The following is a 25,277-nucleotide window of genomic DNA, read 5'->3' as shown; positions in this document are numbered from 1 at the left end:
GAAAGCCCCAAGACCAATTTTCTCCAAACTTGGCAGGTAGCACTCCTAGGGGGTTAGGATCTCAATTTGTTAAAATGGGCACCATGCTACTGCCCCCCATCCCCCAAATTAAGGAATCTTTAAAAAAGTGTCTCTAGAACCAGAAGTGATAGAGATTAAATTGATACTATGAGTGTGGGGGGGGGGGGGCGGTCTGAATTTGGGCCCTAATTGTACATGTCTATCTTCTACTTGAGAATGCCTGGTCAAATTTTGGTAGAGCTGTGTGTAATTCAGATTAGTGACTGCGTGGAAGGTGAACTTGCGATACTCAGGTGAGCGCTAGACCCGCGGGTCTCTTGTAATTTTAAGAATTTCACAAGAGCCAAGATTTGCGAAATTAAAATGCATGCGAAAGTTGTTACCTACTGTATATGTAATGCCAGTGGCAGTTTGCGAACCTTTCATGCCGCAAAAAAGGCCGTCAGCTCCAATTCATGAATGTTCATGCCACGAATATATCATGTTTTACAATATCTGCATTATAACCTCCCTCCACCTCACAAAAAAAATGATCTAAAGTTACTAAATGGTGGCAAATCCTAGCTGTCACAATAATGTCATCACTTCGCATACAGAAAAGAAAATTAAAGGTGCTTGTCTAATTTTCATTTGGATCGTACAAATGGCATACTTCAACTGTGTATGCCAAGCTCTTTAGTCTATCAAGATAGAAGAATTTAAGTGACACAAAACCTGTTTAACTGTACACATATTTTACTGGACGCGTCAGCCCTTCTTCGGTAGAATTTAATGAGCAGCCGTGCTGTGAGAGTAGGGAAACTCATCCTTACAGTCTGCTTTTGGAGCCATACATGTACACTGTATGTCCTTCACGTTCAGCTGTAGAGGAGTCTTGCATCTTCAACACGTAACAGAGTCATCGATCACTGTGAATCCTTGTAGAAGTGGGTCGGGGTGCAGTGACACATTTAAAGGGTTTTGTTGGGTAGCTGCCAGGTCGAATGAAATTAGGTACCTAACGAGATGACCAAAAAAGGAGAAATATGGGTTGACCCACATTGTGTACTAGGACACACTTTGTAGTTACTGATTGTTCTACTCCTTTTGTGCAGATATCTTTCCACTTCATTAACACTAACGTCAAAGGCCAACAGGGTCTGAAGTAGGTCATGTAATCTCTTCCTAAAACTCATGGCTTCTATTCCGCTGAATTGAAAAGTAGCATAAATATGAAGTACTGACATTTCCTGTAATTCATTTAACAAACCTTACACATGCCAAGTCAATATTCCTTGATAACTGGCTATCAAATCCAGCAACCCGGCACCTATTAAAGGAAGACATCTAACAGCGGTTGCTCCTTTCCCCTTACTTGCTACTATGCTCTCATGTGTGTTTGTTTAGTTCTGTTTTATTTTGCTCCCCCATAGACGTTTGCTAGAGCCAACATTTGACAGGTAATGAATTCACAAAGTCATTCTCCAGAGACAAAATCCATTGTCGTGTCACCCATGTCTTGTGACCCCCCCCCCCCTAAAAAAAAGACAAAAATCCCTTTTGCACACTGATATCAGATTGTAGGGTGACTAACAGCAGTCTTGGCTCCGTGTGGGCGAGAGAACACGCATGGGTGATATCCTTATGCGGTCGTCTGACGTGATGGGATTAAAGGATGGACGCTTCCTTGAAAGTCAAAACTTACAATACAAGGGATTTGTAAGTAGAGCTGTCGATGCAACAAAGTGGAGGTTATCATGAAAGAAGGAAAGTGACAGCTTTGATCCTGATCCCAGCCTTGAATAATTCAAAGATAATCCGTTCATGGCTCACACAGAAATTGTTAATTATTTGCGAGTTGCCGGGCAACCTGCTCAGCAGCTCTTGAGCTCCCAATTATGACACTGGGTTGTAATCTCAGCTACCCTGGAAGAAATGTGTAATTACTGGCTCAGGTGAGCTGGGTCGCTGCGAGTGAAGATTTTGGCTAATGAAGCATTCTCACGATTCTTGCTTTAAATGTGAGTCACGTATTAAACACTTCGAGGGAGTGTTAACCTAAAATGAGAATGTTGTATAACCACATTCTTAGCAGGAAAAAAAAAAAGGAATAGGATATATGGAAGAAGATGGAGAGAGTGATAAATACAAGTACATGTAGAAAGAGGGGAAGGGAGAGGAGTGAGAAGGAACGAAAAGAAAAAATGAAAAAGGCAGAGAATAAGGAAGGAACAATACACAGGGGAGAAAAGAAGGATGACGTTTGGAATAAATTGATCTGGGCACGACTGAATAAAAGTACCAACCTATAAAGAACAATATTTCGTCAGTCATAGCAAAGTTCATGGTTCATCAATAGAATGCAACAGTCATATTTATTTATTTTTTTTTTTTTGGGGGGGGGCCTCATCAAATATTGCTTAAAGACAACAATTTAAATATGTAATGCATTTCTTCTCACCATTTGTATACATTTGTATTTAATTAGTGCTACACAGAATAGTTTTATTTCCATCTGGTAGATCCACTGAATCAAATACAGTTTATTGAATTATATCAAGCATACATAGGTAAATGGAAAATAATAGATACACTTGTACTTGATGGATTTCTTTCATAATACAGGACCTATAAAATTGTAATCATAGCAGGGTTTTTAACTTGGTAACGTTCTGTTGCCATTTTCTGCATACAGGATTCACCAGTGTCAAAGTGATGATTTGAAAAAGAAAACAAAAATAGAAGCAAATTAGTGAAAGTGATTTTGGCCCTGGAACTTAGTCACATTGGAGCATCATGATTTACAATGAAAGTCTAGGCCAGTGATGATGAAGATGAAGAAATAAACAACATTTGCCACAGATAGTAGTGTCATTTAGGATTACATACCATGAAAGCATGGATAAACTTTATGACCTCAAGTTGTGACGGAAAGCAGGTACATACAACTACTTGTATTGCCCTCGGCTATTACAAGTTGTGTCAGGTGGAAAATTGCACGAGACCTGTGATGCAGATAGTACCAACTGCTTCTCCCAGCTGAGACAGTTATAAAGATCCACATTTAGCTGCAAGCCACGTGAGTTTGAATCGCACAGTGCCTTCTTCCTGATAATTAATCTTCAAGATCTCAACAGAAAGTTTAAAGTCTTGTTTTGTTTATTTTTTCTAATATAAGCACTGCTGAGAAACACATACAAGTGATATACAATACAACATATGAGAATTTGTCTTTCATATAAATAATGTACTTTTAAAATCCTTTATTTGCTTTCATATAATATTTGCTGTGATGTCCAAAACATTCCCTTTTTTCTGTGCCTAATTCTGCAAATACAAAGGTACCCCTTCGACAATTACCAAATCACCAAATAATGCTGTGCATATTTCACAGACACACATGAAACATAGTGAGGCCAAAACATGGTAATAAATAGAATTAAAAAATACAACAACAAACAAACAAACAAACAAACAAACAGAAATACACTGTATGTCTGACAAACAGAAGTTGAGATCTAATATCTTCTTGTCATAATCTTTTCAAGCAAGCATGACTACCTTTGGTGATACAGTAGCTTCCTTTGGACCTGTTCTTCCTCAGTGGCAAATGTCATTTTCCGCTTCTCATAAAAATGTCTAGTCGCGCTCTCTTTCTGTAGATTGCCACTCAGGAATGTGGGAAATTAAAGTAAATTTGTAGGTAGTTTCGTAAATGCACTGATGCAGATGATTGTACACAGGAGAAATTTCCGCAGATATCTCCCAAAATGACATCATACGAAAGGTAGATGTAATTCATTCGCTGAGTGTACAATTTTATATGCCAAATGTTTTGGAAGGATCATGACTTATCATTTTGAACATGTGAATCCCTTCTCGCAGTGTTTTAGATTCCATTATTTTTATGCCTCCGCCACGAAGTGTCGCTGGAGGCATTGTTTTTTGGTTGTCCGTCCTCCCATCTGTCTGTCCCTCCGTCCGCCCGTAACCAATTTTGTGGATAGCTTTACAATGGGTAACAGGTGATGAACCCCATACAAAGTCTACGGAGATTTCTGAGTCTTGAAGGGGGCAGGTTAATTCCAATACCAATAGTGCCATCTTTAGTCTGTGTGGGCCACCATCAATTTTATTTACTCCTCATATTCTGATGTGGAATATTGAACATACCATCTGTGGATAGAATCATATCATGAAAACAAATAAACAAACAAACAAACAAGCGAACAAACAAATGATTCAGCCTTTGTAGGCATTTGTCCTCAGTTATATCACTTATTACGGTACAAGGTCATTAATTTAATTTCATAGCAAATTCCATAGTGTGAGGAGATTTTCTCTTGGTTACACTGCATAGCAGCAAGAGGAGTCTTAAATTGTCATTTTTTTCTCTCCCTCATCTGATTTTTCAGGTTCCAATTTCTCCCAGTTGTCAAGCCTATCCAGCCATGAAGGTAGCCAGCAATGGTTTGAGTCAGCAGATGATCCTAACCAGACTCTCCTCCCTCCCACAAAAAGTCTTCCCCAGAATGGTCAGTCGCCATGGCAACAGGGTGTGGTCGCAACCAAGGGGGCACCGGAGGTAGAAGATCAGGGTACTCCCCTACTGAAGCAGCGTGTCCAGCCTAAGGGTAAGTTTTACAGGTGTCTACCGAGGATTCTCTTTTTATTGTTTGATTAGGTTAAGCCCCCATTCCGCAGACCATGGGAGGTTTATCTCATCTCCAAAATGCAGAAAAAAGAAAGGCGTTCAGATGAGTTCCCATGAAATCTGATCTGTCAAGCTCCAGAGACTTGCATAGAGGCTCATGGATGGTGATATCAATGCCAGAGGATGAGCCTCAGATCCAAGACTCAAGATAACATGTCCAACGACTGTTTAATTGTCGGAAACTCAGCAGATCATCATAGGACTTTGGCTGGACACACCTGGTAGTCGCACAACACAAGTCTAGCGTACATCGGATTGACTTAACACTATTCAGACTGACTTGACACTTATTGGACACTGCTTGGATGCTTCCACTTTTCTCCTTCTTCTACTTCTGTTCACTGCATCATAAAAAGAAGTCAGCCAGTTCAAAAATTAGAGAAATTCAAGAGAAAGTGTTCAATCTTACGAGTGTCTGTGCACATACTGTACAGTGCAAACAGAATACATTGATATGAAAAAGAGACAGGATGCTTTGAAAGTGTTCGACCCTTTATGATAGGAGCTATGATTCAAGATAAGGGGCATATTTGCTTTTAAATAGCAGAACTTTTACAAACATAGGCTTTTCTCACATTTTGATTGTTTCCGTGAATTTGTAAGTTGTATGCCTTATAGCAGGTTCTACAAGCTCTACCACACAAAAAATGGCATGCTACCTGCAGTAGCTACATACAAATTGTAAAAAGAAAAAATACGATAAAACTCCCATAAAGTTTAATTGGTAGGTAAAATGTTGAGTTCTGCTTCACAGGTTTTTCTTTTTCTTTTTCTGGCAATGTTCCAAGGAGATCATTGAACAAACAAACAAAAAAATCCTTTTTTCTGTCTTTTCAAAATTGGTTGTTGCCAGTATAAATGGGTCTGTAGAAACTCAGCTGTCTTAACCCTTTTATTACTGCAGGCCTCTTGCTTATATACAGTGTCAAAGGCATCTGGTGGTGGCGGGTGGTACTGAGGAGCTTAACCTCACTTAAACTAACTTGTGACTGTACGTCACTTGCAGGTGTAAGAGACCTGAGGAAACTGTAAATAGCCATTATGGGTTTATCAAAACAGGGCCATCCATCAAAGTCTGTCAGAACCTCATTTGTTGCTGGAATTGTCCATTACAATGCAGAAATCAGTTGTCAGGAGGGACAGGTGTTTGACGGTCAGATCATACAAAAGATTTTTGGGGTGTGCACTTGGGCGATTCCCAGCTCTAGAGGGCGTGGGAGACCAAGGAAGACATGGTCTGAATGTATCAAGGTTGACAAGAAAAAATAGAGGACCTGACCCACTAAACAGAGCTGCTTGGAGAGCAGACACTCTAGCCTCCTGATGAATCCTAGCCCAGAACCTGGGACACCTGCAGCCAGTGTAAACTACAAGCTATGATGAGGATCAAGTCAAGAGGGTTTAATAGCTGCTGTGCGATGCTCGTGGATTGGCACATTGGCTGGAGTGCTTTTTTCGCCGATTGACACAGATGTTTGGAACTACTGTGTAAGTGTCAAATAAATAGAGATTACTTGTAGTCCCCTTTTCTTCCTTGTCGTTTCATCATGGCCTTCTTGTTGGACCGATGCACATTTGTTTTGCCCGAATGGACTGGCTAACTTACAATTGGGGGGGGGGGGGGGGGGGGGGGGGTTAAGTGACTGCTTATTGAAGAGCATGGATGGCAAGTTATAGCTGTAGTAAGTTCTTTGGCACACAATGGGCTTTTAACCCATTGAGGACAGACTGATTTTGCCACAACGTGCATTTCCCATAGACACCTGCCCAAGTACAAAGTATACTCTGGACTTGTCCTCCACGGGTTAAAGACAGGTCTTAATAGTGTTGGGAGATGTTGAAACTCTTGCTAATGTTATTTGTTTACAGGAAATATCACACCCGCATAGACACACAATATCAGATTTGTGTGTGTGCATGTGTGTGTGTGTGTGTGTGAGCATCAAAAGAACAGTTTTCGGAAGCTCTTATGCATGGACAGTAATATTTGCCTTAATATTTGTTAGCAATAGGATAAGGGAATGTGTTCACTCATGAAATTTTGTGAAATTCCTTGTAATAACTTGTGTATATTGTTCCCATTGCTGCAGCATCGTGAATAGTACAGTTGTAGAGTTCCTGCCTGAAGAGGGCAGCACATTGTATCAAACCTTTAAAAAACTTCAAATCCAATTCCAAAACCTCAATACCAAAACTTCAATATCCAATTTCCTGGCAACATTTAGTGAGTTTTATGCCCATATATTTCTACAGTAGTACCGTGTGTTTTACAGTTTCAGATTCGAAACAACCCCCTTTGAGTGTTCAATACAATTCTTTGTAAAACATTCATCTGTTCCGAGATACAATTTGATGCAATATACTTTGTACAAGATGTGATTGTTATGCCTGTTAGCTACAGCTGCAATTTACAGTGTATTTGATTTAAAATGTACTTACTATGACAACTGGAAAAGTACAAAAGAGAGAGAGAAAGAAAAACAAAACAAAACAAAACCCAATATAGATTATGCTTTCTGTCAACCAAATGAAGTTTGAACTAGTAAGTGTGACTGCGCCCTCTACTGCTCAAGTATTAAATGTCATATTGATGACCATAGTTAATTCGACTTCAACATTCCCAAAAGCCTACAAGACTACATACAGCCAGACACACACGCAACGCACAGAGAGAGAGAGAGAGAGAGAGAGAGAGAGAGAGAGAGAGAGAGATTTGTATGTTGTATATGTTCTGTAGTTACCCTGGCTTGCTATTTGTAGGGTGTTGATGTGCAATGCAACAGGAGGCAGAAATGACGATTGTTTAAAAAGCAGTTGCCATGTATGTGTAAAGTATGTTTGTGAAAGACTGCTGAACCTTGTTGCTATTTCTGTTTTCTTGTGTTCTTGTGATAGTGAGAATAGGCTTTATCTTTCTTTACCTCTTTGTTTTGTTTTGTTTTGGTCAAAGTGATCATTTCATATCTTATCAGGGAAAAAAAATATTCCTTCTCAAAATTGAGTAGATACTTTTAGTTGATGGACAATATTTTTGAACAAAATGATGTCCAACTCTATGTAATGAATTGCTATGCAAATGAAATTTTGTGTAGCAGTCACATCCAAAATGTATGGTAAATTGCTATGCAATACCAGGAAAATGATTCTCTGCTACTGGTAGGCACTTGGTGTTTTCCCCATATTTTACAAGATTCTTGTACTTGATTCTGTGAATGCTTTGTAGAAAGGAGATTCTCCTGAAGGATTTGAGATTTGAGATTTAATCTGAAATTTATGCAATGCCAATGGTTAGGGTAAGGCTGTGAAAGAATGATTCACAGAGGACCATTGTTGTACATGTATATGACTGTCTGTACAGTTGAAATGGTATTGTGAGGTTGATGTGAAGTAGGCTGCTGTGTGGGAGATTTTATACATTATTCATGCAAGAGAGCTGTTCGAAAGATGAAATAAATGAGGGGTAAAAAAGGAAGGAGAGAAAAATGCTTGTATGGGGTATTGAAGTAGATGAAGTACGAATTTTACGACATGAAGTTCTTTGTCATTGACTGCTGCTGTGCAACAGTACAAGGTTTTTTCCATCTTTTATTTCTGTTCTCTCATTTCTTGGTAAGGCAGTCAGAGCTATTAAATATCTAATGTCATTTTGTACATGTAGATGCCCGGAAAAGAATGTATTAAACCACTCAGGACTGCCAACACAATGTACCAGAGACATTCTGTTAAGAGACTGGAGCCCTGTTTTGTGAAGAGTTAAAATTGATTATATAGTTGATTTCAACTGCAAGTCTATGGCAGCCTGTGTGGTAAGGAAATTTGAAATTGATTTTATCTTTTGATAAAACGGGGCCTGGGTGTACTAATGACAGTGACTGGGTTAAAAATCTGGTGAGAGATTGATACTAGTATAACGGTTTGCATGATATGAAACCTGTACTTTACACATAGTATGAAATACACCACACATGTAACATTGCCAACCACAGTTTTGCTATTGGTGTGAAGTAAATGAAGTCTACTACACAATCAATAAAATACTTTTAAGCAGCACTACTTAGTGAAAAATTCCTCGAAGGAAGAATTGATAATAATAAATAGATATAATAAATTGGAATAATGATAATAAATGATATAGGAAGTAGTTTACTGCTTTAATTTAATTTTGCCAAAAAGTGTTTCAAAACCAAAGAGTCTCAGTTTGAAGAAGACCAAGGCAGAGCTGCCAACCATAAGTAAGAAATTGTATTTGTTACAAAAGTTGTATTAAGGGAATTGATTGAGAAAAATTACAAACTAAACACACCAGGTACATCAAAATACTGAGATTTCACATCAGACATTTCTGTTAACAAGTTTTTTATTTGTTTTGTTTTTTTCTGCTTGAGGCAACATTTTTTTTTCTCAGTTTTCAATATCGAAAACAAAAATCTGTACCGCTGAAGTACAGAATGTGAGATTTTTCATTATAGCCTGTAAAATCTACCCAAAAGCTAGGTTTATTCATCGGAGTGTAAGCCAATACCCCCCCCCCCCCCCCCCCCCCCCCCCAATCAGTCGTGGGCATACAATGTGAGTACTGCATGATTGCTACATTTTATTATCTCTGGCCGTAAAGCTAGGAATATCATATTTCTTGGTAATCAACCCTCACAATTCCCATAGACAATAATGTTGACCAGAACACCTTTTTTTCTGAGCTCTGAATTAAAGCTCGCCTCAAGTGTCAATTATGCTGCCGGCTTTGAAGGAGCTCTGTTTTGCAAGTCCCCACAGAAAAATAATACTACCCCATCATCATAAGTGTATTTTGTATTTTGTCTCCCTAGTTAAGCTATCACAAAAATCTCTTCTTGAAAAGGGATACCCCCCCCCCCCCATAAGATTGTTTTTGATCACGTATCGAAGCACTCACAAAATTGTCTTACAATCATAATTAGCAAAATATTTTTAGTGCTCTTGATATAAAGGGATGTTTGTAAACAAATGCAAGGCAAGGATCTCTTTAAACCTCTCATTCCCAAATGGCAAGAAAACAGTCATGGACAGTAGACCTTAAATGTTATACTGTATCTGAGTGTTCCATGAGGTAGGGCTCTTTTGAATGTCTTTTTGGTGCATTTATGTGTTTAGTACCAATGATCAAGGGTGTATTGCATAATTTGTTTGATAAGGTGTAGGGTCAATATTGTCAGTTACTGCAGAGTTGGAATGGCATGGAGAGTTTGCAATTTAAAGTGTGTCAAAGTTTTTCATTTTCGTTTTCAGGGCTGCCATTGCAAGCCATTCCAGTATGCAACAATTTGCATAAATTGTCTTTTAGGTGAACCTTTAATCGTTTATAAGGTACTTGTTTTGGGTTGGTTTTTTTTTCAGCTTTTGTAAAAGCCTCCTGAGTGCTTCATTTAAATACAAGCTTGGGTATATGATAGACAACATCCTAAATTGGTTCTTCATTTTGGAAGAATTTTGCACCTATGTTGTAGAGTCTCATTATTTTTTATGTCATGCATTAATGATTTTCTGTTTGTATTTTTTGTTGAAATGCTAAATGAATAGTAATTATAATAGTTATAATTAAAATAATATTACTTGTAGTAGTAGTATTAATGATAATAAAGATAACAACAACAACAATAATAATAATGATGATGATGATAATGATAATGATAAAAATAATAGTAATAATAATAAGAAGAAGAAAAAGAAGAGTAAGACTAACAATAGCAATGATAATTAAATGGTTAGAATTACACCTTTTTTCTCTGAATAGTGCAGATTTATTCTTTTTATAAACCAGTTTTTATCAGATCATTACCACTATAATAGTTGAATCCAGTGGTGCCCAATTAAAGATGACAGAATGATAATTGGTATAGCAAAATTCCCCCGAGGGCTGAATGGAGGAGGCATCTTTACAGTTATCGCAGTCTACGATGTCATGGAGCATATTGCTTTGAATGTATCATTCTATTTTCTTGTACTACCAGTACATTACAAATTCTTCCTCATCCTTTCTTGTCCCTTAACCCATCACCCCCACCCCACCCTCCCCACAACCACATACCTAAGAGGATAATGCGGTGCATTAATTAATCAGATATACATTTCTGGTGGCCGTGTTCAAAATTTCCTACATTATCAATCTGACTGTAGCGATGTTATCAGAGCTGAGAATCAACAGGTGAAATAGTTTTTGTGGCATCAGCCATCAAGTGTCCTCAGGCTTTCAGGTTGCAGGATGATTATATCGTCGAGGGAACAACTCCCTGGTGATGTGATCTACACTCTACTGATTTGTCTGAAAAGAGGGGAATATGAGTTACATTGATTAGGTTTTCCTTTCATGGAAAGGGGGGGGGGGATTAGTAGAAGGGGGAAAGAAATGGACACACGTTTTGAAATTCAACATGATCAGGCTTTAACCAGTAGGTCATGAACTTGCTCACATTCACAGTGTTCATATTCTCTGTGTGAATCTGTGCACAGTGCATGTTCTGCAGCGGTCTGAAATGTTCGGTTTAGTTCTCCAGCATTCAAGACACAGAAGGAATGCCTTTCTTGTACATTGTTTTGTGATGGCAAGCTGACATTTCCAGCCTTAGCTCAGCAGTTGTGGAAGACAAAAATATTTTAGATACATGTACACTTGTATATGCACACACAATACAGTTTCAAATGAAGATTCTAAAGCTCATACGTATGTACCACTCTTCAAAGATGAAGTTTGTCTCGCTTGTGGTCAATACCTCTGAGTAGCAAAGTGTGTTTTTCTCTACTGGCAATAAAGAGAAAAGAAGAAAAAAAAAAACAGAGAGAGAGATTTCAAGTACTGTATGGGCTCTTAGGCAAAAAGAGGTATATGAAATATGTATTCTTTATCAGGTCAGTCACTGGCGGAGATGCGATCAATGTACATTCAGGTTTCGACTTCCTTGCCGTCTTGTCATCTTTGTGAGCGTCTGTGTACAATGGTTTAATGCACCGCCAAGGATTGGTGTGAATGCAATGTTGGCTAGTGACCCTAGAGTGAAAGACTGGTTTAACGGTAGGCTCGTAACTTAGCTACATTTAAAGGGCATAGTGTAACAATTTTGAAGAACCATACATATATTTTAATAGTACATTTACTAACTGTTGTATGTGTGGTGTATTTCTGTGTAAATGTGTAAAATGTATAATAAACAATTCACATTGTCCACACTAGCAAAAATCTGAAGAGATTGATTGTGAGGCAGATCTCAAAATTTGTGTGCCGCTAATTCTCGTCAGTGTAAATGCCACTGATCAGCACATGGATAAATTACTTCGAAGAACATTTCGAACATGGACATGTGTTAATTGTTGCTAGCAATACTCTGCCATTGAGAATTCCTTTGCTCACAAATATGGGACAATTTGAATGGAGAATTGGGGTTATTCTTTGAACATCGTCTTAACTGTTCACCTGTGCCTATTCTCATGCCAAACACATGCTGTTTCCCAATTTTCTGTAGAAAATTTTGGCTTTTTCAGTTGAACAGGAAAGAATGAAGCTTCACCATGATCGCCCCCAGAGAGAGAAAGATTTAAAGTTATATTCAGAGCTTTTGTTGCATTTATGATAATGTGCCAAGAGAAAAGAAGCAACATTGTGACAAGAACTTGCTACGCCTCTGCAGCACTCACTAGGCCTCTGCAGCGGGCTTGGCCTCGGGCACCCCCTGATATTGCAAAAAGTAATTGAATAGGTGTAGGAATATGTAATATGCTTCACCTTTGACCTACATTGTATCACCACTTTTTCCAAAAGGACTAATATAGCAAGTAAGTTTTGAAGTATAAGGTGGAGACATTTGGCACCTAGTTTAATCTTTTTTTTTCTTTAAAAAAAGAAATTGTTTTTTCTTAATCTTCTTTTTTTTTCGAAAAAAAAATGACTTAAAGTCTAGATATAGTTTGACCTATGTACCTAGCTGGCTGGGACTAGTAAAGTAGATTTGGAATTGTTTGGAATTATTTGGAATTGAAAATGCTAAAAGAAACAGCAAAAGCAGAAGTCAGTAAAATCTACTTCATAATGATCTTTTTGTACCTAACTGGTACTACTAGGTAGATGTAGAATTGTTCTCTCTAAATGCTGATAGAAACAGTAGCAGTAGAAGTCAGTAACAGCCACTTCATAAAAACTGGAGAAGTAGCCAACAAGAGTTTTACCAGATCTCATTGCTCCATACCAGGTACTCACAGTATTACTTTCCAGATGTTCAGGATCCAAATATTTCAAGAGCATCTTCAAAACTGCCCATCTCATCTTCTTGCGGGAAAGGTTTGTGACAGCAAGGCAGTGGGATATCCATCAGCACAATCCTCCCGTTGCTCTGGATTGACCAGCTAGTGGGTCATTGGTGCCGTCTCCTTCTTCTCCAACTTCTCCATGGTCTTTACCATATTCCTTACTTTTATCCCCAAAACTTCTCGCGCTTTCACAAGCCATGCTTTCCTCATCTACTACAGCATGACCATCATCATCATCGTCATCAAGAAATTTGTTGATTCAATTGATTCTTGATTTTCTTGGTTAAAATTTGAAGTGTAAATAATGTGCTCAGAAGCCGTGTTGATGGTCTGGTCACAACTTTCGTTCAAGCTACACGCTGTAGCTATACCTATACGTGTATGAACAGTACTATGCAAATATGCTATCAGTGGGCCTGGCCTAAACCATAGCTTTTTAGTAAAACTAAGCATGCATGTAGCATGCACACAAGTATATTTATAAACCTACCAGCTACGGTGTAGCTATAAAAAGAGAGAGCCAGTGCTAGGGTGTGGCTCTGAACACTACATTCCGTTGGTACAGAATCAAAATGAGCACCAAATTTAATATTCATCAATGAAAGAAATCACATTTCTGCAATGTTAGGATTGGTAAATGTCATGATTTAAGAGGTTAAAATGGAATAAAAAACAATGAATGCACATGAAGACCTGAAACAACCAAAAAAAAAAAGAAGAAAATAAGAAAGATCTATTGGCAGACTGAATTACCAGACTTAATTCTCAATCTTCAAAAACAAAATTGAAAACGATGTTTCAATCTTCACTTTATCATATCCATTGAAAGTCTTGTTACTTTGAAAGCACACAACCCAATTTTAATTTCCTGGGAAATGAGACTTGCTCAGACTGGTTATGAGGGTATTTTACTTTACAATTTTTTTTTTTTGGCCATTCGTATAGCAGATATGAAGTACCCAGATATATGTTGTTCTGTTGTCATTTGAGTTAATAGCTGTGACAGTACATTTTGAAATTCCCATATTAATCACTTTTGGGGGGAGGGGCAACGCTCACTTGAAGAAGGGCTTGGCAAACATCACACTTTGAGCGAGTAGGAGTTCACTCCAAGAGTGATATTGTTCCTTCTCAGGCGGAGAAAATGTTGTTGTTTTCTCAACAGGTTTCTGATTCTAGTCAAAAGTCTAGAGAATTCATACCCCACTTTCCCCTCCCACCCTCCCCCATCACCACTGCCGCCACCACTACCACCACCACCACCTCCTCCTCCATCTCAAAGAGAGAGAGAGAGAGATAATGCTTGCCAAAGAGTATCTCCTCCAATGGCTATATTTGTCAGGCTCATGAGCATTGATGCTGTCCTTGTACGGTAGTCACAGAGAGAGAGGAGCGAGAATGAAGTCTGGATGTATAGGGAGCATATGTGTGCATTGGCCGTGCTGCAGATACAGTGGAAAAGTTTACAGCTGAGAGGGGAAAATTGATCTGGAATATGTAACTCTGCACATATTTTTCAGCTTTCGCGATGACGTTGGAATTAAGCGCAAGGAAATTGGGTTGCTTCGCTGTGCTTGAGACGATGCAGCTCATCATCGTGGTGGAAGCGCATACTACACTCAAGGAGTAGGAAGGAGTTTGTGTTTATTTTCAGGATATATGAAAAGAGCAGGAACCAGCAGGAAGTTACGATGTGTGACGTTACCGACTAGCAATATTGTTTTCATTCTTGGCTTGTAGTTCTTCCGAGCTGTCAACCTCTCATTTCTCGGCTGGTACAGTCTTTAACTGGTTTCGTGGGCAGTGACAAAAATGTAATCATAGGATGTATATTATATGTACATGTATTTTTTAATAGATTTTTGTGTCACAAATGTTTGTGATCATTTTTTTTTTTAATCTGTGTTTTGACAGATGAAAAAGTGAACTCTTTTCAATAGAGTCAATGTGCTTGGTGTCATATGGATTTGTATAATTACTTGGGCTTCTTTTCACTTGCTGTTTCATTTATTGACAGGTTTTTCTGGATGATTTCGAATCCAAATTCACATTAGCATACTGAGTACATTTGTACTTGTTATTCCCCCCTCCCTTTTTGTCAGTCATGTTAATGTTTATTTTGTTTTAATAGCTCCAAGTAATCGCTCAGGCATGGAAGACTACAATATACAATTTTAGGTACACGTGTATAGCACAGACCGTTATATCTCATTGCCACCTTAGGACATTGTTCGCGATGAAATTACATTTCATATTACTTATGAACTTTTTTTCTTGTTCTAGAATGATGTTTTCATATTAGGCACACAGTGTCATGACATTCATGTCATTGAAAAGAAAACAAAACAGTTACATGTACAACGACTAGCACATAAAGCTGTTGCTTTTAAGTGGTTGCAATGCATATTAAAGTTTCTAATCTGATCCTGGTACTGTATGATTCAGAAAGGTCAGGAAATATTACGCTATGATTTCATTACCAGGAAAGAGATGATACAGTGTGGGAAAGGGGTTTCCCTGACTTCTGACTAGTGAGGGTGACTCAGGGCATGAGCAACATGCGCATTGTGTTCGAATTAGCTGAAGCTTATGAAGAATTTTCCTCAAAAAAACGTCATTCGTTGAGTCACCCTGTCACTGTTGATTATCGTCATTCACGTAGAAAAGGGGTTAGAAATCAGGCCAAGACATGAAATTCCTAATAGTGCAGAGGATCTGTATAACACCATGTTAGCACCCAAAACATGTTTTCTTTGCAGTGCATACTGCAAACCAGAAATTTTCATGTGCAAGTTAATTTCGGGAGTTTCGCGAGAGCCGAGATTTTCAAAATTTAAATACGCTATAAATGCACTGAATGCTAGTGGCAATTTGCAGAAATTTTATGCTGCGAAAAAGGCTGTGGCTCCAATTCGCAAAAATTTTATGCCGCGAATATTTTTTGGTTTTACTCTGATTATTAAAAAGAAATACTCTCAGACTGAAAAAAAACCCCAGCAAACAAAGAATGAAACATATCAAATGTAAGAAGCACATGAAAAGGGTTGGTTCAGTTGAGTCCATCATATGTTATACTAGCATTGTGAATCAACAATCTCCATGATACCCCACTTTCCCCCCAGTGTTGTACACATTGGGGTTTATTCAACCAATTTTGGAGAAATTATGTAAACGCAAGTCATCAGTGACATGACAAGACTCAAGCCTGGTATCATTATTGCTGGTATTATTGTAGTCTCTTGTTAGCCTAGGAGTTAGGAGACTGTTTGATCGATGAGCACTGCATCTTTCATACTGCGCCCGCTGAGTGTAAATTTGCTTGTGAAGCTGTCCGTAATGAGGCTACTTCTCGACAAGAATGATTCTGTGTGATTACTGTTAGCTCTTGCCAGCCTTAAGGGAGTTCCATTCTGGATCAAGAAATTTCATTTTCAGAATGCTCTTTTAATACTTTATCTCTATCCCTCTCCTTCTTTCAGGAAGATTCAATGCAAAATCTTTCAGTGATGATGCAATTCACAGGGTAGTAAAAGTCACTTTGCAGTTGCTTTGGATAGATGTTCAAGGATCTGTTCCACATCTAATGCATTTATAAACAATCCTTAACATCTTGCTCAATTGTGGAAGTACAATATAATTATCAATTCTTAGGGATTGTCTCTAACAATTCATAGCAGAGGTGACACAAATGTAACAGGTTCTGTCCTATGTCTGCTTGAATGCATGAATGCATTTGAAGAGGGTGTGCCTCTCAGCTTTGCCTTGTGTAGATTCAGACATATCAGTTTACATGAGAAGTGTTCCAGCCCAGTGGCTTGATAAACACCATGTTTACCCTCATATCATTTTCATTGCCCGCGTTCGGTGAACAGGTTGCTGCATCATATTCTGGCAATCATCGTTAGTCTGCCGTGGGTTGAGTGTGGAGATTCTTGCATTTGAATGCTGACTTCGTACGACCAGTCTTGTTGCCAAATTGTAGCGATTGGGCAAGCATCGTTTCAGATAACTTTCAAAAGGAGGATCATGTTATTCAAAAGATTCAGCCCACTTGTGGAGTTTCGCACACTGCCAGAGAATGGTGTCTGATGGGGCTTGCTGCACCCTTGCTTCAGAGGAAATTTCGAGTTGCAACTTTGCCATCAACTGGTGAGATGCAGGACGATGACAGCATATCGCGTGATGAACATTTGTTGTGGATTCCAGGGAGGAGGACTTTCCTCCAAGCAAGAGGGAAATGATTCAAGAGACGAAAACTCGGACACCAATCAATGGACTGATTGTCCGCGATGACCATGGCGACGCCTTGTACCGTAGTCGGGGCAATTTGTTGTGAGCCAAACTGCGCCCGGCTCAACTCCCTCGCCCTCAAGCGAGAGCGACTGAGGGCGCTTCACCACAGAAAGCACCAACCCCAGTGTGTTAGGTGTCGGACGTGCCATTGCCATGCAGTGTTCACCTGTAGAGTCCGCCGTGTTCGAACACGTGGGAATAGAAATACGTGCAAGAGAGTAGAAGGAGGTGCATTTTCCCCCTCTCCAGTTTGTCTGTTTGTTTGTGTGTTTGTATTTCATGTGTGTATCATTTACTCGTTTCATAACACTTCTCATGCAATCATGTACACACATTGTAGCTAACATTGCATCTCTGATTTTATTGTCGCGTCCGTTGTAGAAGATGTGAGGTGTAGGGTCTCCAGATTTTCTAAAGAAATACCAGTAGCCATTGTTACTGACTCGGTGCCTTGGCGTACACATTTACAATGCTAGCCCCTCCCCTTTTCCGGTCTGTACGCTGTGTGCAGGATGGAGTGGATAAGCTTGAGTACTCTTGAGGATCAGGTTTGATTCCATCGAGTATTAAGTCATGACGTTGTTGTAAAGCCCACTGAACATCAAGAACCTCAGTAAAAATTGATACTGTTGCTATTTTCTCCCATTTGTGACACTTTATACCATCAGCAGGGCATTAAAAGGGATCGTACAGTTTTGGTTAAGATAGGGACTCGGGCTTCCTATTTCTTTTTTTTTTTTTCTTTTTTTGCGAGATTAATTAGAAATCACTTTTTGAAATATTAAAGAGCATACTATTCTAAAAGGATTTCAAAGTTTGTTTGATGAAAATTGGTTTTGAAATGGCTGAGATTTCCCATAAAAGGTGGGTCCAACCTTTAATTAGGATAGCGCCACTTTGTCTTACTTTGTTTTTGAATATCTCACCCATTTTAAAGCCAATTCTCATTAAATCCTCTTTGAATTTCCCTTAGAATTGTATGTTCTTTCATGTTTCATGAGGGGTTTCTAATCATCATGCAAAAAAGTTAAAATCTAAATACCCCATCTCAACCAAAACTGTACCCATCCCAGGGAGGTAATCAAACTTATGGATATTAGACTGTGGTCAAAATCCAAAAATATTTTGTGCTTTCTTCACTAATTCAAATATTTTTGATGATATCCTCTTCTTTATTACATTCATACATTTATTACTGCAGGGCTGCACACTAACCCATTTTTTCTACTGGTCCAACAGATAGGCCAGACCAGTAGGTATCTAGTTTTTTTCCATTTTTTACTGCTCTGTTCCTGAAAAGTTACTGGTACGCCAGAGATTTTTTACTGGTCCTGGACCATTGGACCAGTGCCAGTGTGCAGTGTTGATTACTGTGACTAAACAAGTCACTCATTTTGAACCATTTTAAGTTTGTAAACATTGTTTCTGTCAGAGTCAGACCATTTGTGAATTACAGTATCACAAGAATGTGATATTCTATCAAAATAATGTCTAAAATTCACAAAGGGGAATGTACATTGTGTTTGTGTCAATGTACAATGTACATAGAATATATGAAATACTACAAGTATCAACAAGTTCAGAGCTGTATGAATTTTCAGCTCACCTGAGCCAAAGGCTCAAGTGAGCTATTGCGATCGCCCTTCGTCCGGCGTCCGTCGTGCGTCGTGCGTCGTCCGTCGTCCGTCGTCCGTCGTGCGTCGTGCGTCGTGCGTAAACTTTTTACATTTTCATCTTCTTCTTGAAAACCCCATGACCAATTTTCATCAAACTTGGCAGGTAGCATCCCTAGGGGGTTAGGAACTCAATTTGTTAAAATGGGCACCATGCCCCACCCAGGGGGCCCCCAGGGGGGCCCAAACCCCCCAAAATTAAGGAATCTGTAAAAATCTTCTTCTCTAGAACCAGAAGTGATAGAGCTAAGTTAATACTATGAGTTAGTACATTGATGACTGTAGTTTCAAGTTTGTTCATGGCAGAATCAGGGGTGCCCCCCTTGGGACCCAGGGGAGGGGGGTGGGGAAGGGTTCTAATGGGGCCTAAATTGTACATTTTCATCTTCTTCTTGAGAACTCCATGACCCATTTTCACCAAACTTGGCAGGTAGCATCCCTAGGGGGTTAGGAACTCCATTTGTTAAAATGGGCACCATGACCCACCCAGGGGGCCCCCGTGGGGCCCAAACCCCCCAAAATTAAGGAATCCGCAAAAATCTTCTTCTCTAGAACCAGAAGTGATAGAGCTAGGTTAATACTATGAGTTAGCACATTGATGACTGTAGTTTCAAGTTTGTTCATGGCAGAATCAGGGGTGCCCCCCTTGGGACCCAGGGGAGGGGGGTGGGGAAGGGTTCTAATGGGGCCTAAATTGTACATTTTCATCTTCTTCTTGAGAACTCCATGACCCATTTTCACCAAACTTGGCAGGTAGCATCCCTAGGGGGTTAGGAACTCCATTTGTTAAAATGGGCACCATGACCCACCCAGGGGGCCCCCGTGGGGCCCAAACCCCCCAAAATTAAGGAATCCGCAAAAATCTTCTTCTCTAGAACCAGAAGTGATAGAGCTAGGTTAATACTATGAGTTAGCACATTGATGACTGTAGTTTCAAGTTTGTTCATGGCAGAATCAGGGGTGCCCCCCTTGGGACCCAGGGGGGGGGGGGGGTGAGGAGGGGTCCTAATAGGGCCTAAATTGTACATTTTTATCTTCTTCTTGAGAACCCCATGACCCATTTTCACCAAACTTGGCAGGTAGCATCCCTAGGGGGTTAGGATCTCAATTTGTTAAAATGGGCACCATGCCCCGCCCAGGGGGCCCCCAGGGGGCCCAAACCCCCCAAATGAAGGAATCTTTAAAAATCTTCTCTAGAATCAGAAGTTATAGAGCTGAGATAATACTATGAGTGAGTACATTAATGACTGTAGTTTCAAGTTTGTTCATAGGAGATCCAGGGGTGCCCCTCTTGGGGGTAGGGGGGGGGGGGGTGGTTGGAAGGGTCCAAATGGGGGCCTGAATTGTACATTTTCATCTTCTTCCTGAAAACCTCATGATGGATTTTTGTCAAACTTGGCAGGTAGCATCCCTAGGTGGTCAGGATCTCAATTTATCAAACTGGGCACCATGCCCCACCCAGAGGGCCCCAGGGGGCCCCAATTCCCCCAAATTAAGGAATCTTGAAAAAATTGGGCCCTTATTGTACATTTTCATCTTCCACTTGAGAATGCCTCGTCAAATTTTGGTAGAGCTGTGAATAATTTAGATTAGTGACTGCGTGAAAGGTGAACTTGCGATACTCAGGTGAGCGCTAGACCCGCGGGTCTCTTGTATGAAGGACAAGGTGTTCAACTCGTTCATGGTGGAATTTGTAGTTGGAACATATGCTGTACAGTGTCAAGCACCATCTTCAATATTTCCCTGTTCTATCCACATGTACATTTGTAGCTGCTCATCGTACCAGTTATGTGCATTTCAGATAGCAATATCAGGGGAATTTATTGAAATTTAATAGACATTACTGTACTAACCAGTCAGTATGGTTTGAAAAATTCAAAGTTCATATGTATACATTCATTTACATTAGTGGAAACTGCAATTTCCAGAAAAGAAAGAAAATGTGCAGGTATTGTACTAAATATAGACTTGAATATTAAGACATCAGAATCCAGTGGTTTTAGATGCTGTATCAAAGTCATGGAGGTATGCAAAAACCACAAGGTACATTGTATATGTGATGCTTTTGTAGCTATGTGTTTTGTTTTTTTTTGTTTTGTTTTTTTTTTTTTGCTAATTTTTTTTTTCTAACTGACCTGTATAATGTAATGAACACCCACACTGTTTGTTTGCATGTATTTCCTATTCCATTGTTGCATGTATTTCCTATTCCCATTGTAGCTTGCATTCTTTCTGTGATGTCAGAGTTGTTTGCACTGGATTCAGTTGATTGCATGTTCGCCAATGAGTAGGGAAACAATATATTTGATAAAACTGAATGCTGTATGAAACTGACATTCCAGTGCAAGCAGTGGTTTAAAATTCATGTGCACTTTATGAGCAATTAAGCATATTATTTTACAAGAATATGCCACAATATGCCAAATATGTAATTTTGATGACTTCAGTACATGAAATTGACTAGCAAAGTATGAAGAATATTGATTAGTATAGATTAAGTTCTGGTATACATGTACACAGATCCCACAAAGTCGATTAAGATGTAAGGTCAAGTTTTTTTGTTGTTTTTTTGTGGGGGGGGGTGTTTGTTTTCAACATTGTAGTCTGGCATCACTGTTTGGTGTTTTTTTTTTTCAAAATCTTATTTTTCGCTTGATAATGTTTGTATTTTTAATTCCAAGAAGATTTAGAATCTAAATTATTTTGTGTTAAAATTTGTTTTGGTTGTTTGTTTTATACTGTTTTTTTTTTTTTTTGGGGGGGGGGGGGGGCTAAAGAAGCAAGATGAACAAGATGAATTAGTGAGTGGGTATTTCCCAATCAGCTGTGTGTCATTGCACAAGCCAATGTTTAATACATGTATGTTAATCTGTTTGTTTTGTTTTGTTTTATTCTTTGGATATCCAGCCTTGTTCCGGCCATCGAGCCACAATGGTCAGTCTCAGGAGACGGCCAGAGATGCTGTGGATGGTTACTCAGGAAGGGAAGATGTGTCCGAGATTGACGAGCATCTCCTTATAAACAAGTAATAAAGTCTTCTCTATTTTGTGCTATTTATGATGAAATCACTTTTCAAGGGATACAAGTTGTCACTTTGAGCTATTTCAGACTTGCAGCACATAATCCTTGTTTGCAAACGTGATGAGGAATGTGCTTCATGGTTTAATAGTGTAAATTGATTTTTTTTTTCTCCACGCAACTGAATGACTTCCACCCAAGCCCATTTCTCAAATTAAGTTTAGCCATTCGTAGTCAGTAATGTTGATAGTTATATGCATTAATGATTTTAGTCTCATGCTTAATCAAGGAGGCAAAGATAACTTGGTCCTGTACAACATTGTAGATGAATGCGACTCTAGAGCACTGTAACTTCTGGCATCTACAGTATAACCGGGGGAGGGGCTTCCAAAGAAAAACAAAAGCACTTCCAATGGGTTAAAAATGCAGTGAGCCAGGTGTGTTGCTATGTCAGTGCGTAAATTATCTTGTTTAGGCATACAGACACTTGAAGCCCCCAGTTAGAAATTACCATTAAAAAAAAAACAAAAACAGTACACAAACCGAATTGGTCTATATTCATGTGCATATTTTTTCATTACATCTGAACATGTGCAGGGTTACATAATTTTTACTGACAGGCTGCAAAGTTTATATGACACTGTTGCTGTTTAGAAAGTCTTTGCTGTTTATAAAGATTTGCATTTCAGTGTCTCATTAACTCAGTAACATGTTCAATAAGCTTGTCAGAAATGTGATTACAAAGCAGTCATCAAAGTCTGAAACCCCCTCTATGAGGAGAGGCTAGGCTGTAAAGTATTACAGGATGCTTCAAACCCCCTCGTCTGCCTGTCCAGCGCAGTAAAACCTCATTGTGGGGCAAGCAAAATGATCCCATACCCCAAAATCCCACTGAAGTAAGGGGTAAAATGTTTAACATTATAATTATTACTCCGTACTATTATTATCATTGTTGTTGTTGTTGTTGTTGCTATCATCATTACTATTGTTTAGTATTAAATCATTAATATTGTTATTATGAGCATTATTTATTATTATCAGTATCATTATGAAAACCTAGTCATGTATTGGCACCATTTGATCATCTGATTTGTCCATAAACCATTCAGAAATTGCATTTTTTATGTGTTCATTGTTGGTTGAAATGAACTGCTGTATCATACAGTTAGAAGGGTCTGTGAGTGAAGTCTTTACTTGTGGTTCACATGGTGGTTATTTTCTGAATCCCTCTCTTTCTCAAACAGTCATGAAGTGTGTATAAAGCAATACGATTATATCTACATGTGTGCTCACCTGTCTGGTTGCCATGGAAACATGTCAAGTGCATGCATGAAGTCACACTAGCTGGAGTAATGGGCTCGCTCTGCAAAATTTACACATTGATGAAAAATTGACAAGTAAATATTTATGCCTGCCCTTATTCGGCAGTATCCAATCCCAGTCTGAAGATAAGAAGATTTTTTTTTTCAATGCCAAACCCGTGGGTTGAAACTTACTACATGGGACCAGAATGATTGATACTGTAGTATAGACAACCCAGGGTATTGGACTTTCTAAGATCAGCCTGAAGTACAATGTAAATGCATCTACAGTGTGTACAATTCACTACTCACATCTCCACAATTTTTTATCATTGTTCTTCTTTGTTTTTATTCTTATTTTTGAAGGAGGAGGGGGAATTAATACCTGGTACTTGAGTACTCATGTACTATATAAAATTTCAGATGATGGTCAAGATGAAAAACAACATCAAAAACACATACTGTTTTCGGAATGGTACAGCTCAATAGTTACTGTCTAGTGTTTATGGAGCATGCGACATTCAAGCAAAGTATTTTGCACTTTGGGTTAATATCCAGTTGTCTTTTCATGAATATCTTCAATTTCAGTATAAATCCTCAGAAATACAAACTTTACTAGCTCCACACAAGTGAGACTTGTGCTGCTGGCTACTTTGGACATCTCCCAAATTTTTGTTAGAGCACAGGCTTATCTCACAGTTAGAGTAGTTGTGCAATGAAACTTGTCAATCTTTTCTTTTGGGTGAACGAATAGTGCGTGTTAACTGTAATACCAGTATACGTGTAAAATATGCTCAACAATACCTTGGAAAGGGCATGCAATACCAGTATACGAATATCATATGCTCAATAATACCTTGGAAAGGGCAACGTAATGGTTTATCATGAATGACTAATTGTTAGATGATTATCAGAGATAACTCGCCAAAACAACAAAGATTAAAAGATTTGCAGTAATTAGTTTCACATCACGAGTCCGTGCAGGGATATGATCTTGATTCTCATGCATATCAATCAGGACTGCCATGGTCTCTAAACTAATCTCACTGTGTTCCTGACTAGTAATCCAAGGTCTTTAATGGGCAAGTCTTTGCTTTTCCTGTTGTTGTAATTTATGAGCCTGATACATTCACTGCCTGTGGAAATCAAATGTTCTCACGTAGAAACGCTTTCTTGGAGGTGAGAGCAACGGCGATACATCATTTTTTGAGAGAGGTTTCCTGTTATATTTTGTTTTTTCACCTGCAGGAGAATAAATACAGGAATGAATGTTGCATTCTTATCACACAGATAAGATACCCTCATCTGCTATTTTGCAAATAAATTCCACACTGTATGTACAATTGTACATCACTGATATGAAATAATGGCGTAATTTTCATAAATATTTGTGTACATGTATGTTCATGGAAAAAAAATAGCAGGTAATGAGATGATTGTACATTTGTTGAAGGTATAGATGTCTGACCGAAGCAAAAAAAAAAAAAAAAAATCATAACTAATGTAGCTGTTGGAGATGATCAGTTGTGAAGAAATAAGTGCAAATTGTGACAACACATTTGTAGCAAAGTACATTGTATTTTTAATCTTCCAATTTACTCATCTCCAAGAATTTTTTTAATCAGGATTTGCTGACAAATTCATTGTGAGAATTTCCTGCAGGTGCACATTGTTCAATATGTGCACCCTGTAATTAGGAAGACTGACTAGGTCACCTCTGTTGATGACTATTGCAGGAGATTGCAGTCTGTGGTATTTTTTAGTAGTGGTCATTGGAGGACTATAATGCTGCACTTTGATGTTCCCATAGTAGTTGAAAAAAAAAAATCTGTGCTGCTTGTTCCTTTATGCTACAACTGTTTCTGATAGTGTATTAAAGTGAAACCGTGAAAACAGAATAGAAATGCTGGAAAACAAAAGTGCTATTAAATGCTCCAAATATAAGTGACAGTATTTGCCATTCTCAATTGTTCCTACAGTAGTGATAAAAGTACACACCATTAT

The 25,277-nt window shown here is 38.8% G+C and overlaps 1 protein-coding gene across 1 annotated transcript in view; it reads left to right on the top strand.

The window, feature by feature from the left end:
* LOC139714334 (uncharacterized) overlaps window positions 1-25,277 on the top strand; it is an 87,897-nt gene that overhangs the window by 24,880 nt on the left and 37,740 nt on the right. The window contains exons 4-5 of the mRNA XM_071626045.1: window positions 4,416-4,634; window positions 21,862-21,979. Of these exons, the coding sequence (XP_071482146.1) occupies window positions 4,416-4,634; window positions 21,862-21,979 (337 nt within the window). The remainder of the gene's footprint in view (window positions 1-4,415; window positions 4,635-21,861; window positions 21,980-25,277) is intronic.

The sequence above is a fragment of the Diadema antillarum genome, unplaced genomic scaffold, assembly GCF_040938485.1.
Source record: "Diadema antillarum isolate AM-2024a unplaced genomic scaffold, OU_Dant_1.0 seq00002237_RagTag, whole genome shotgun sequence".
Taxonomy (NCBI): Eukaryota; Metazoa; Echinodermata; class Echinoidea; order Diadematoida; family Diadematidae; genus Diadema; species Diadema antillarum.
Note: the sequence above shows the minus strand (reverse complement) of the source record. Positions and strands in the feature narration are given on the sequence as shown.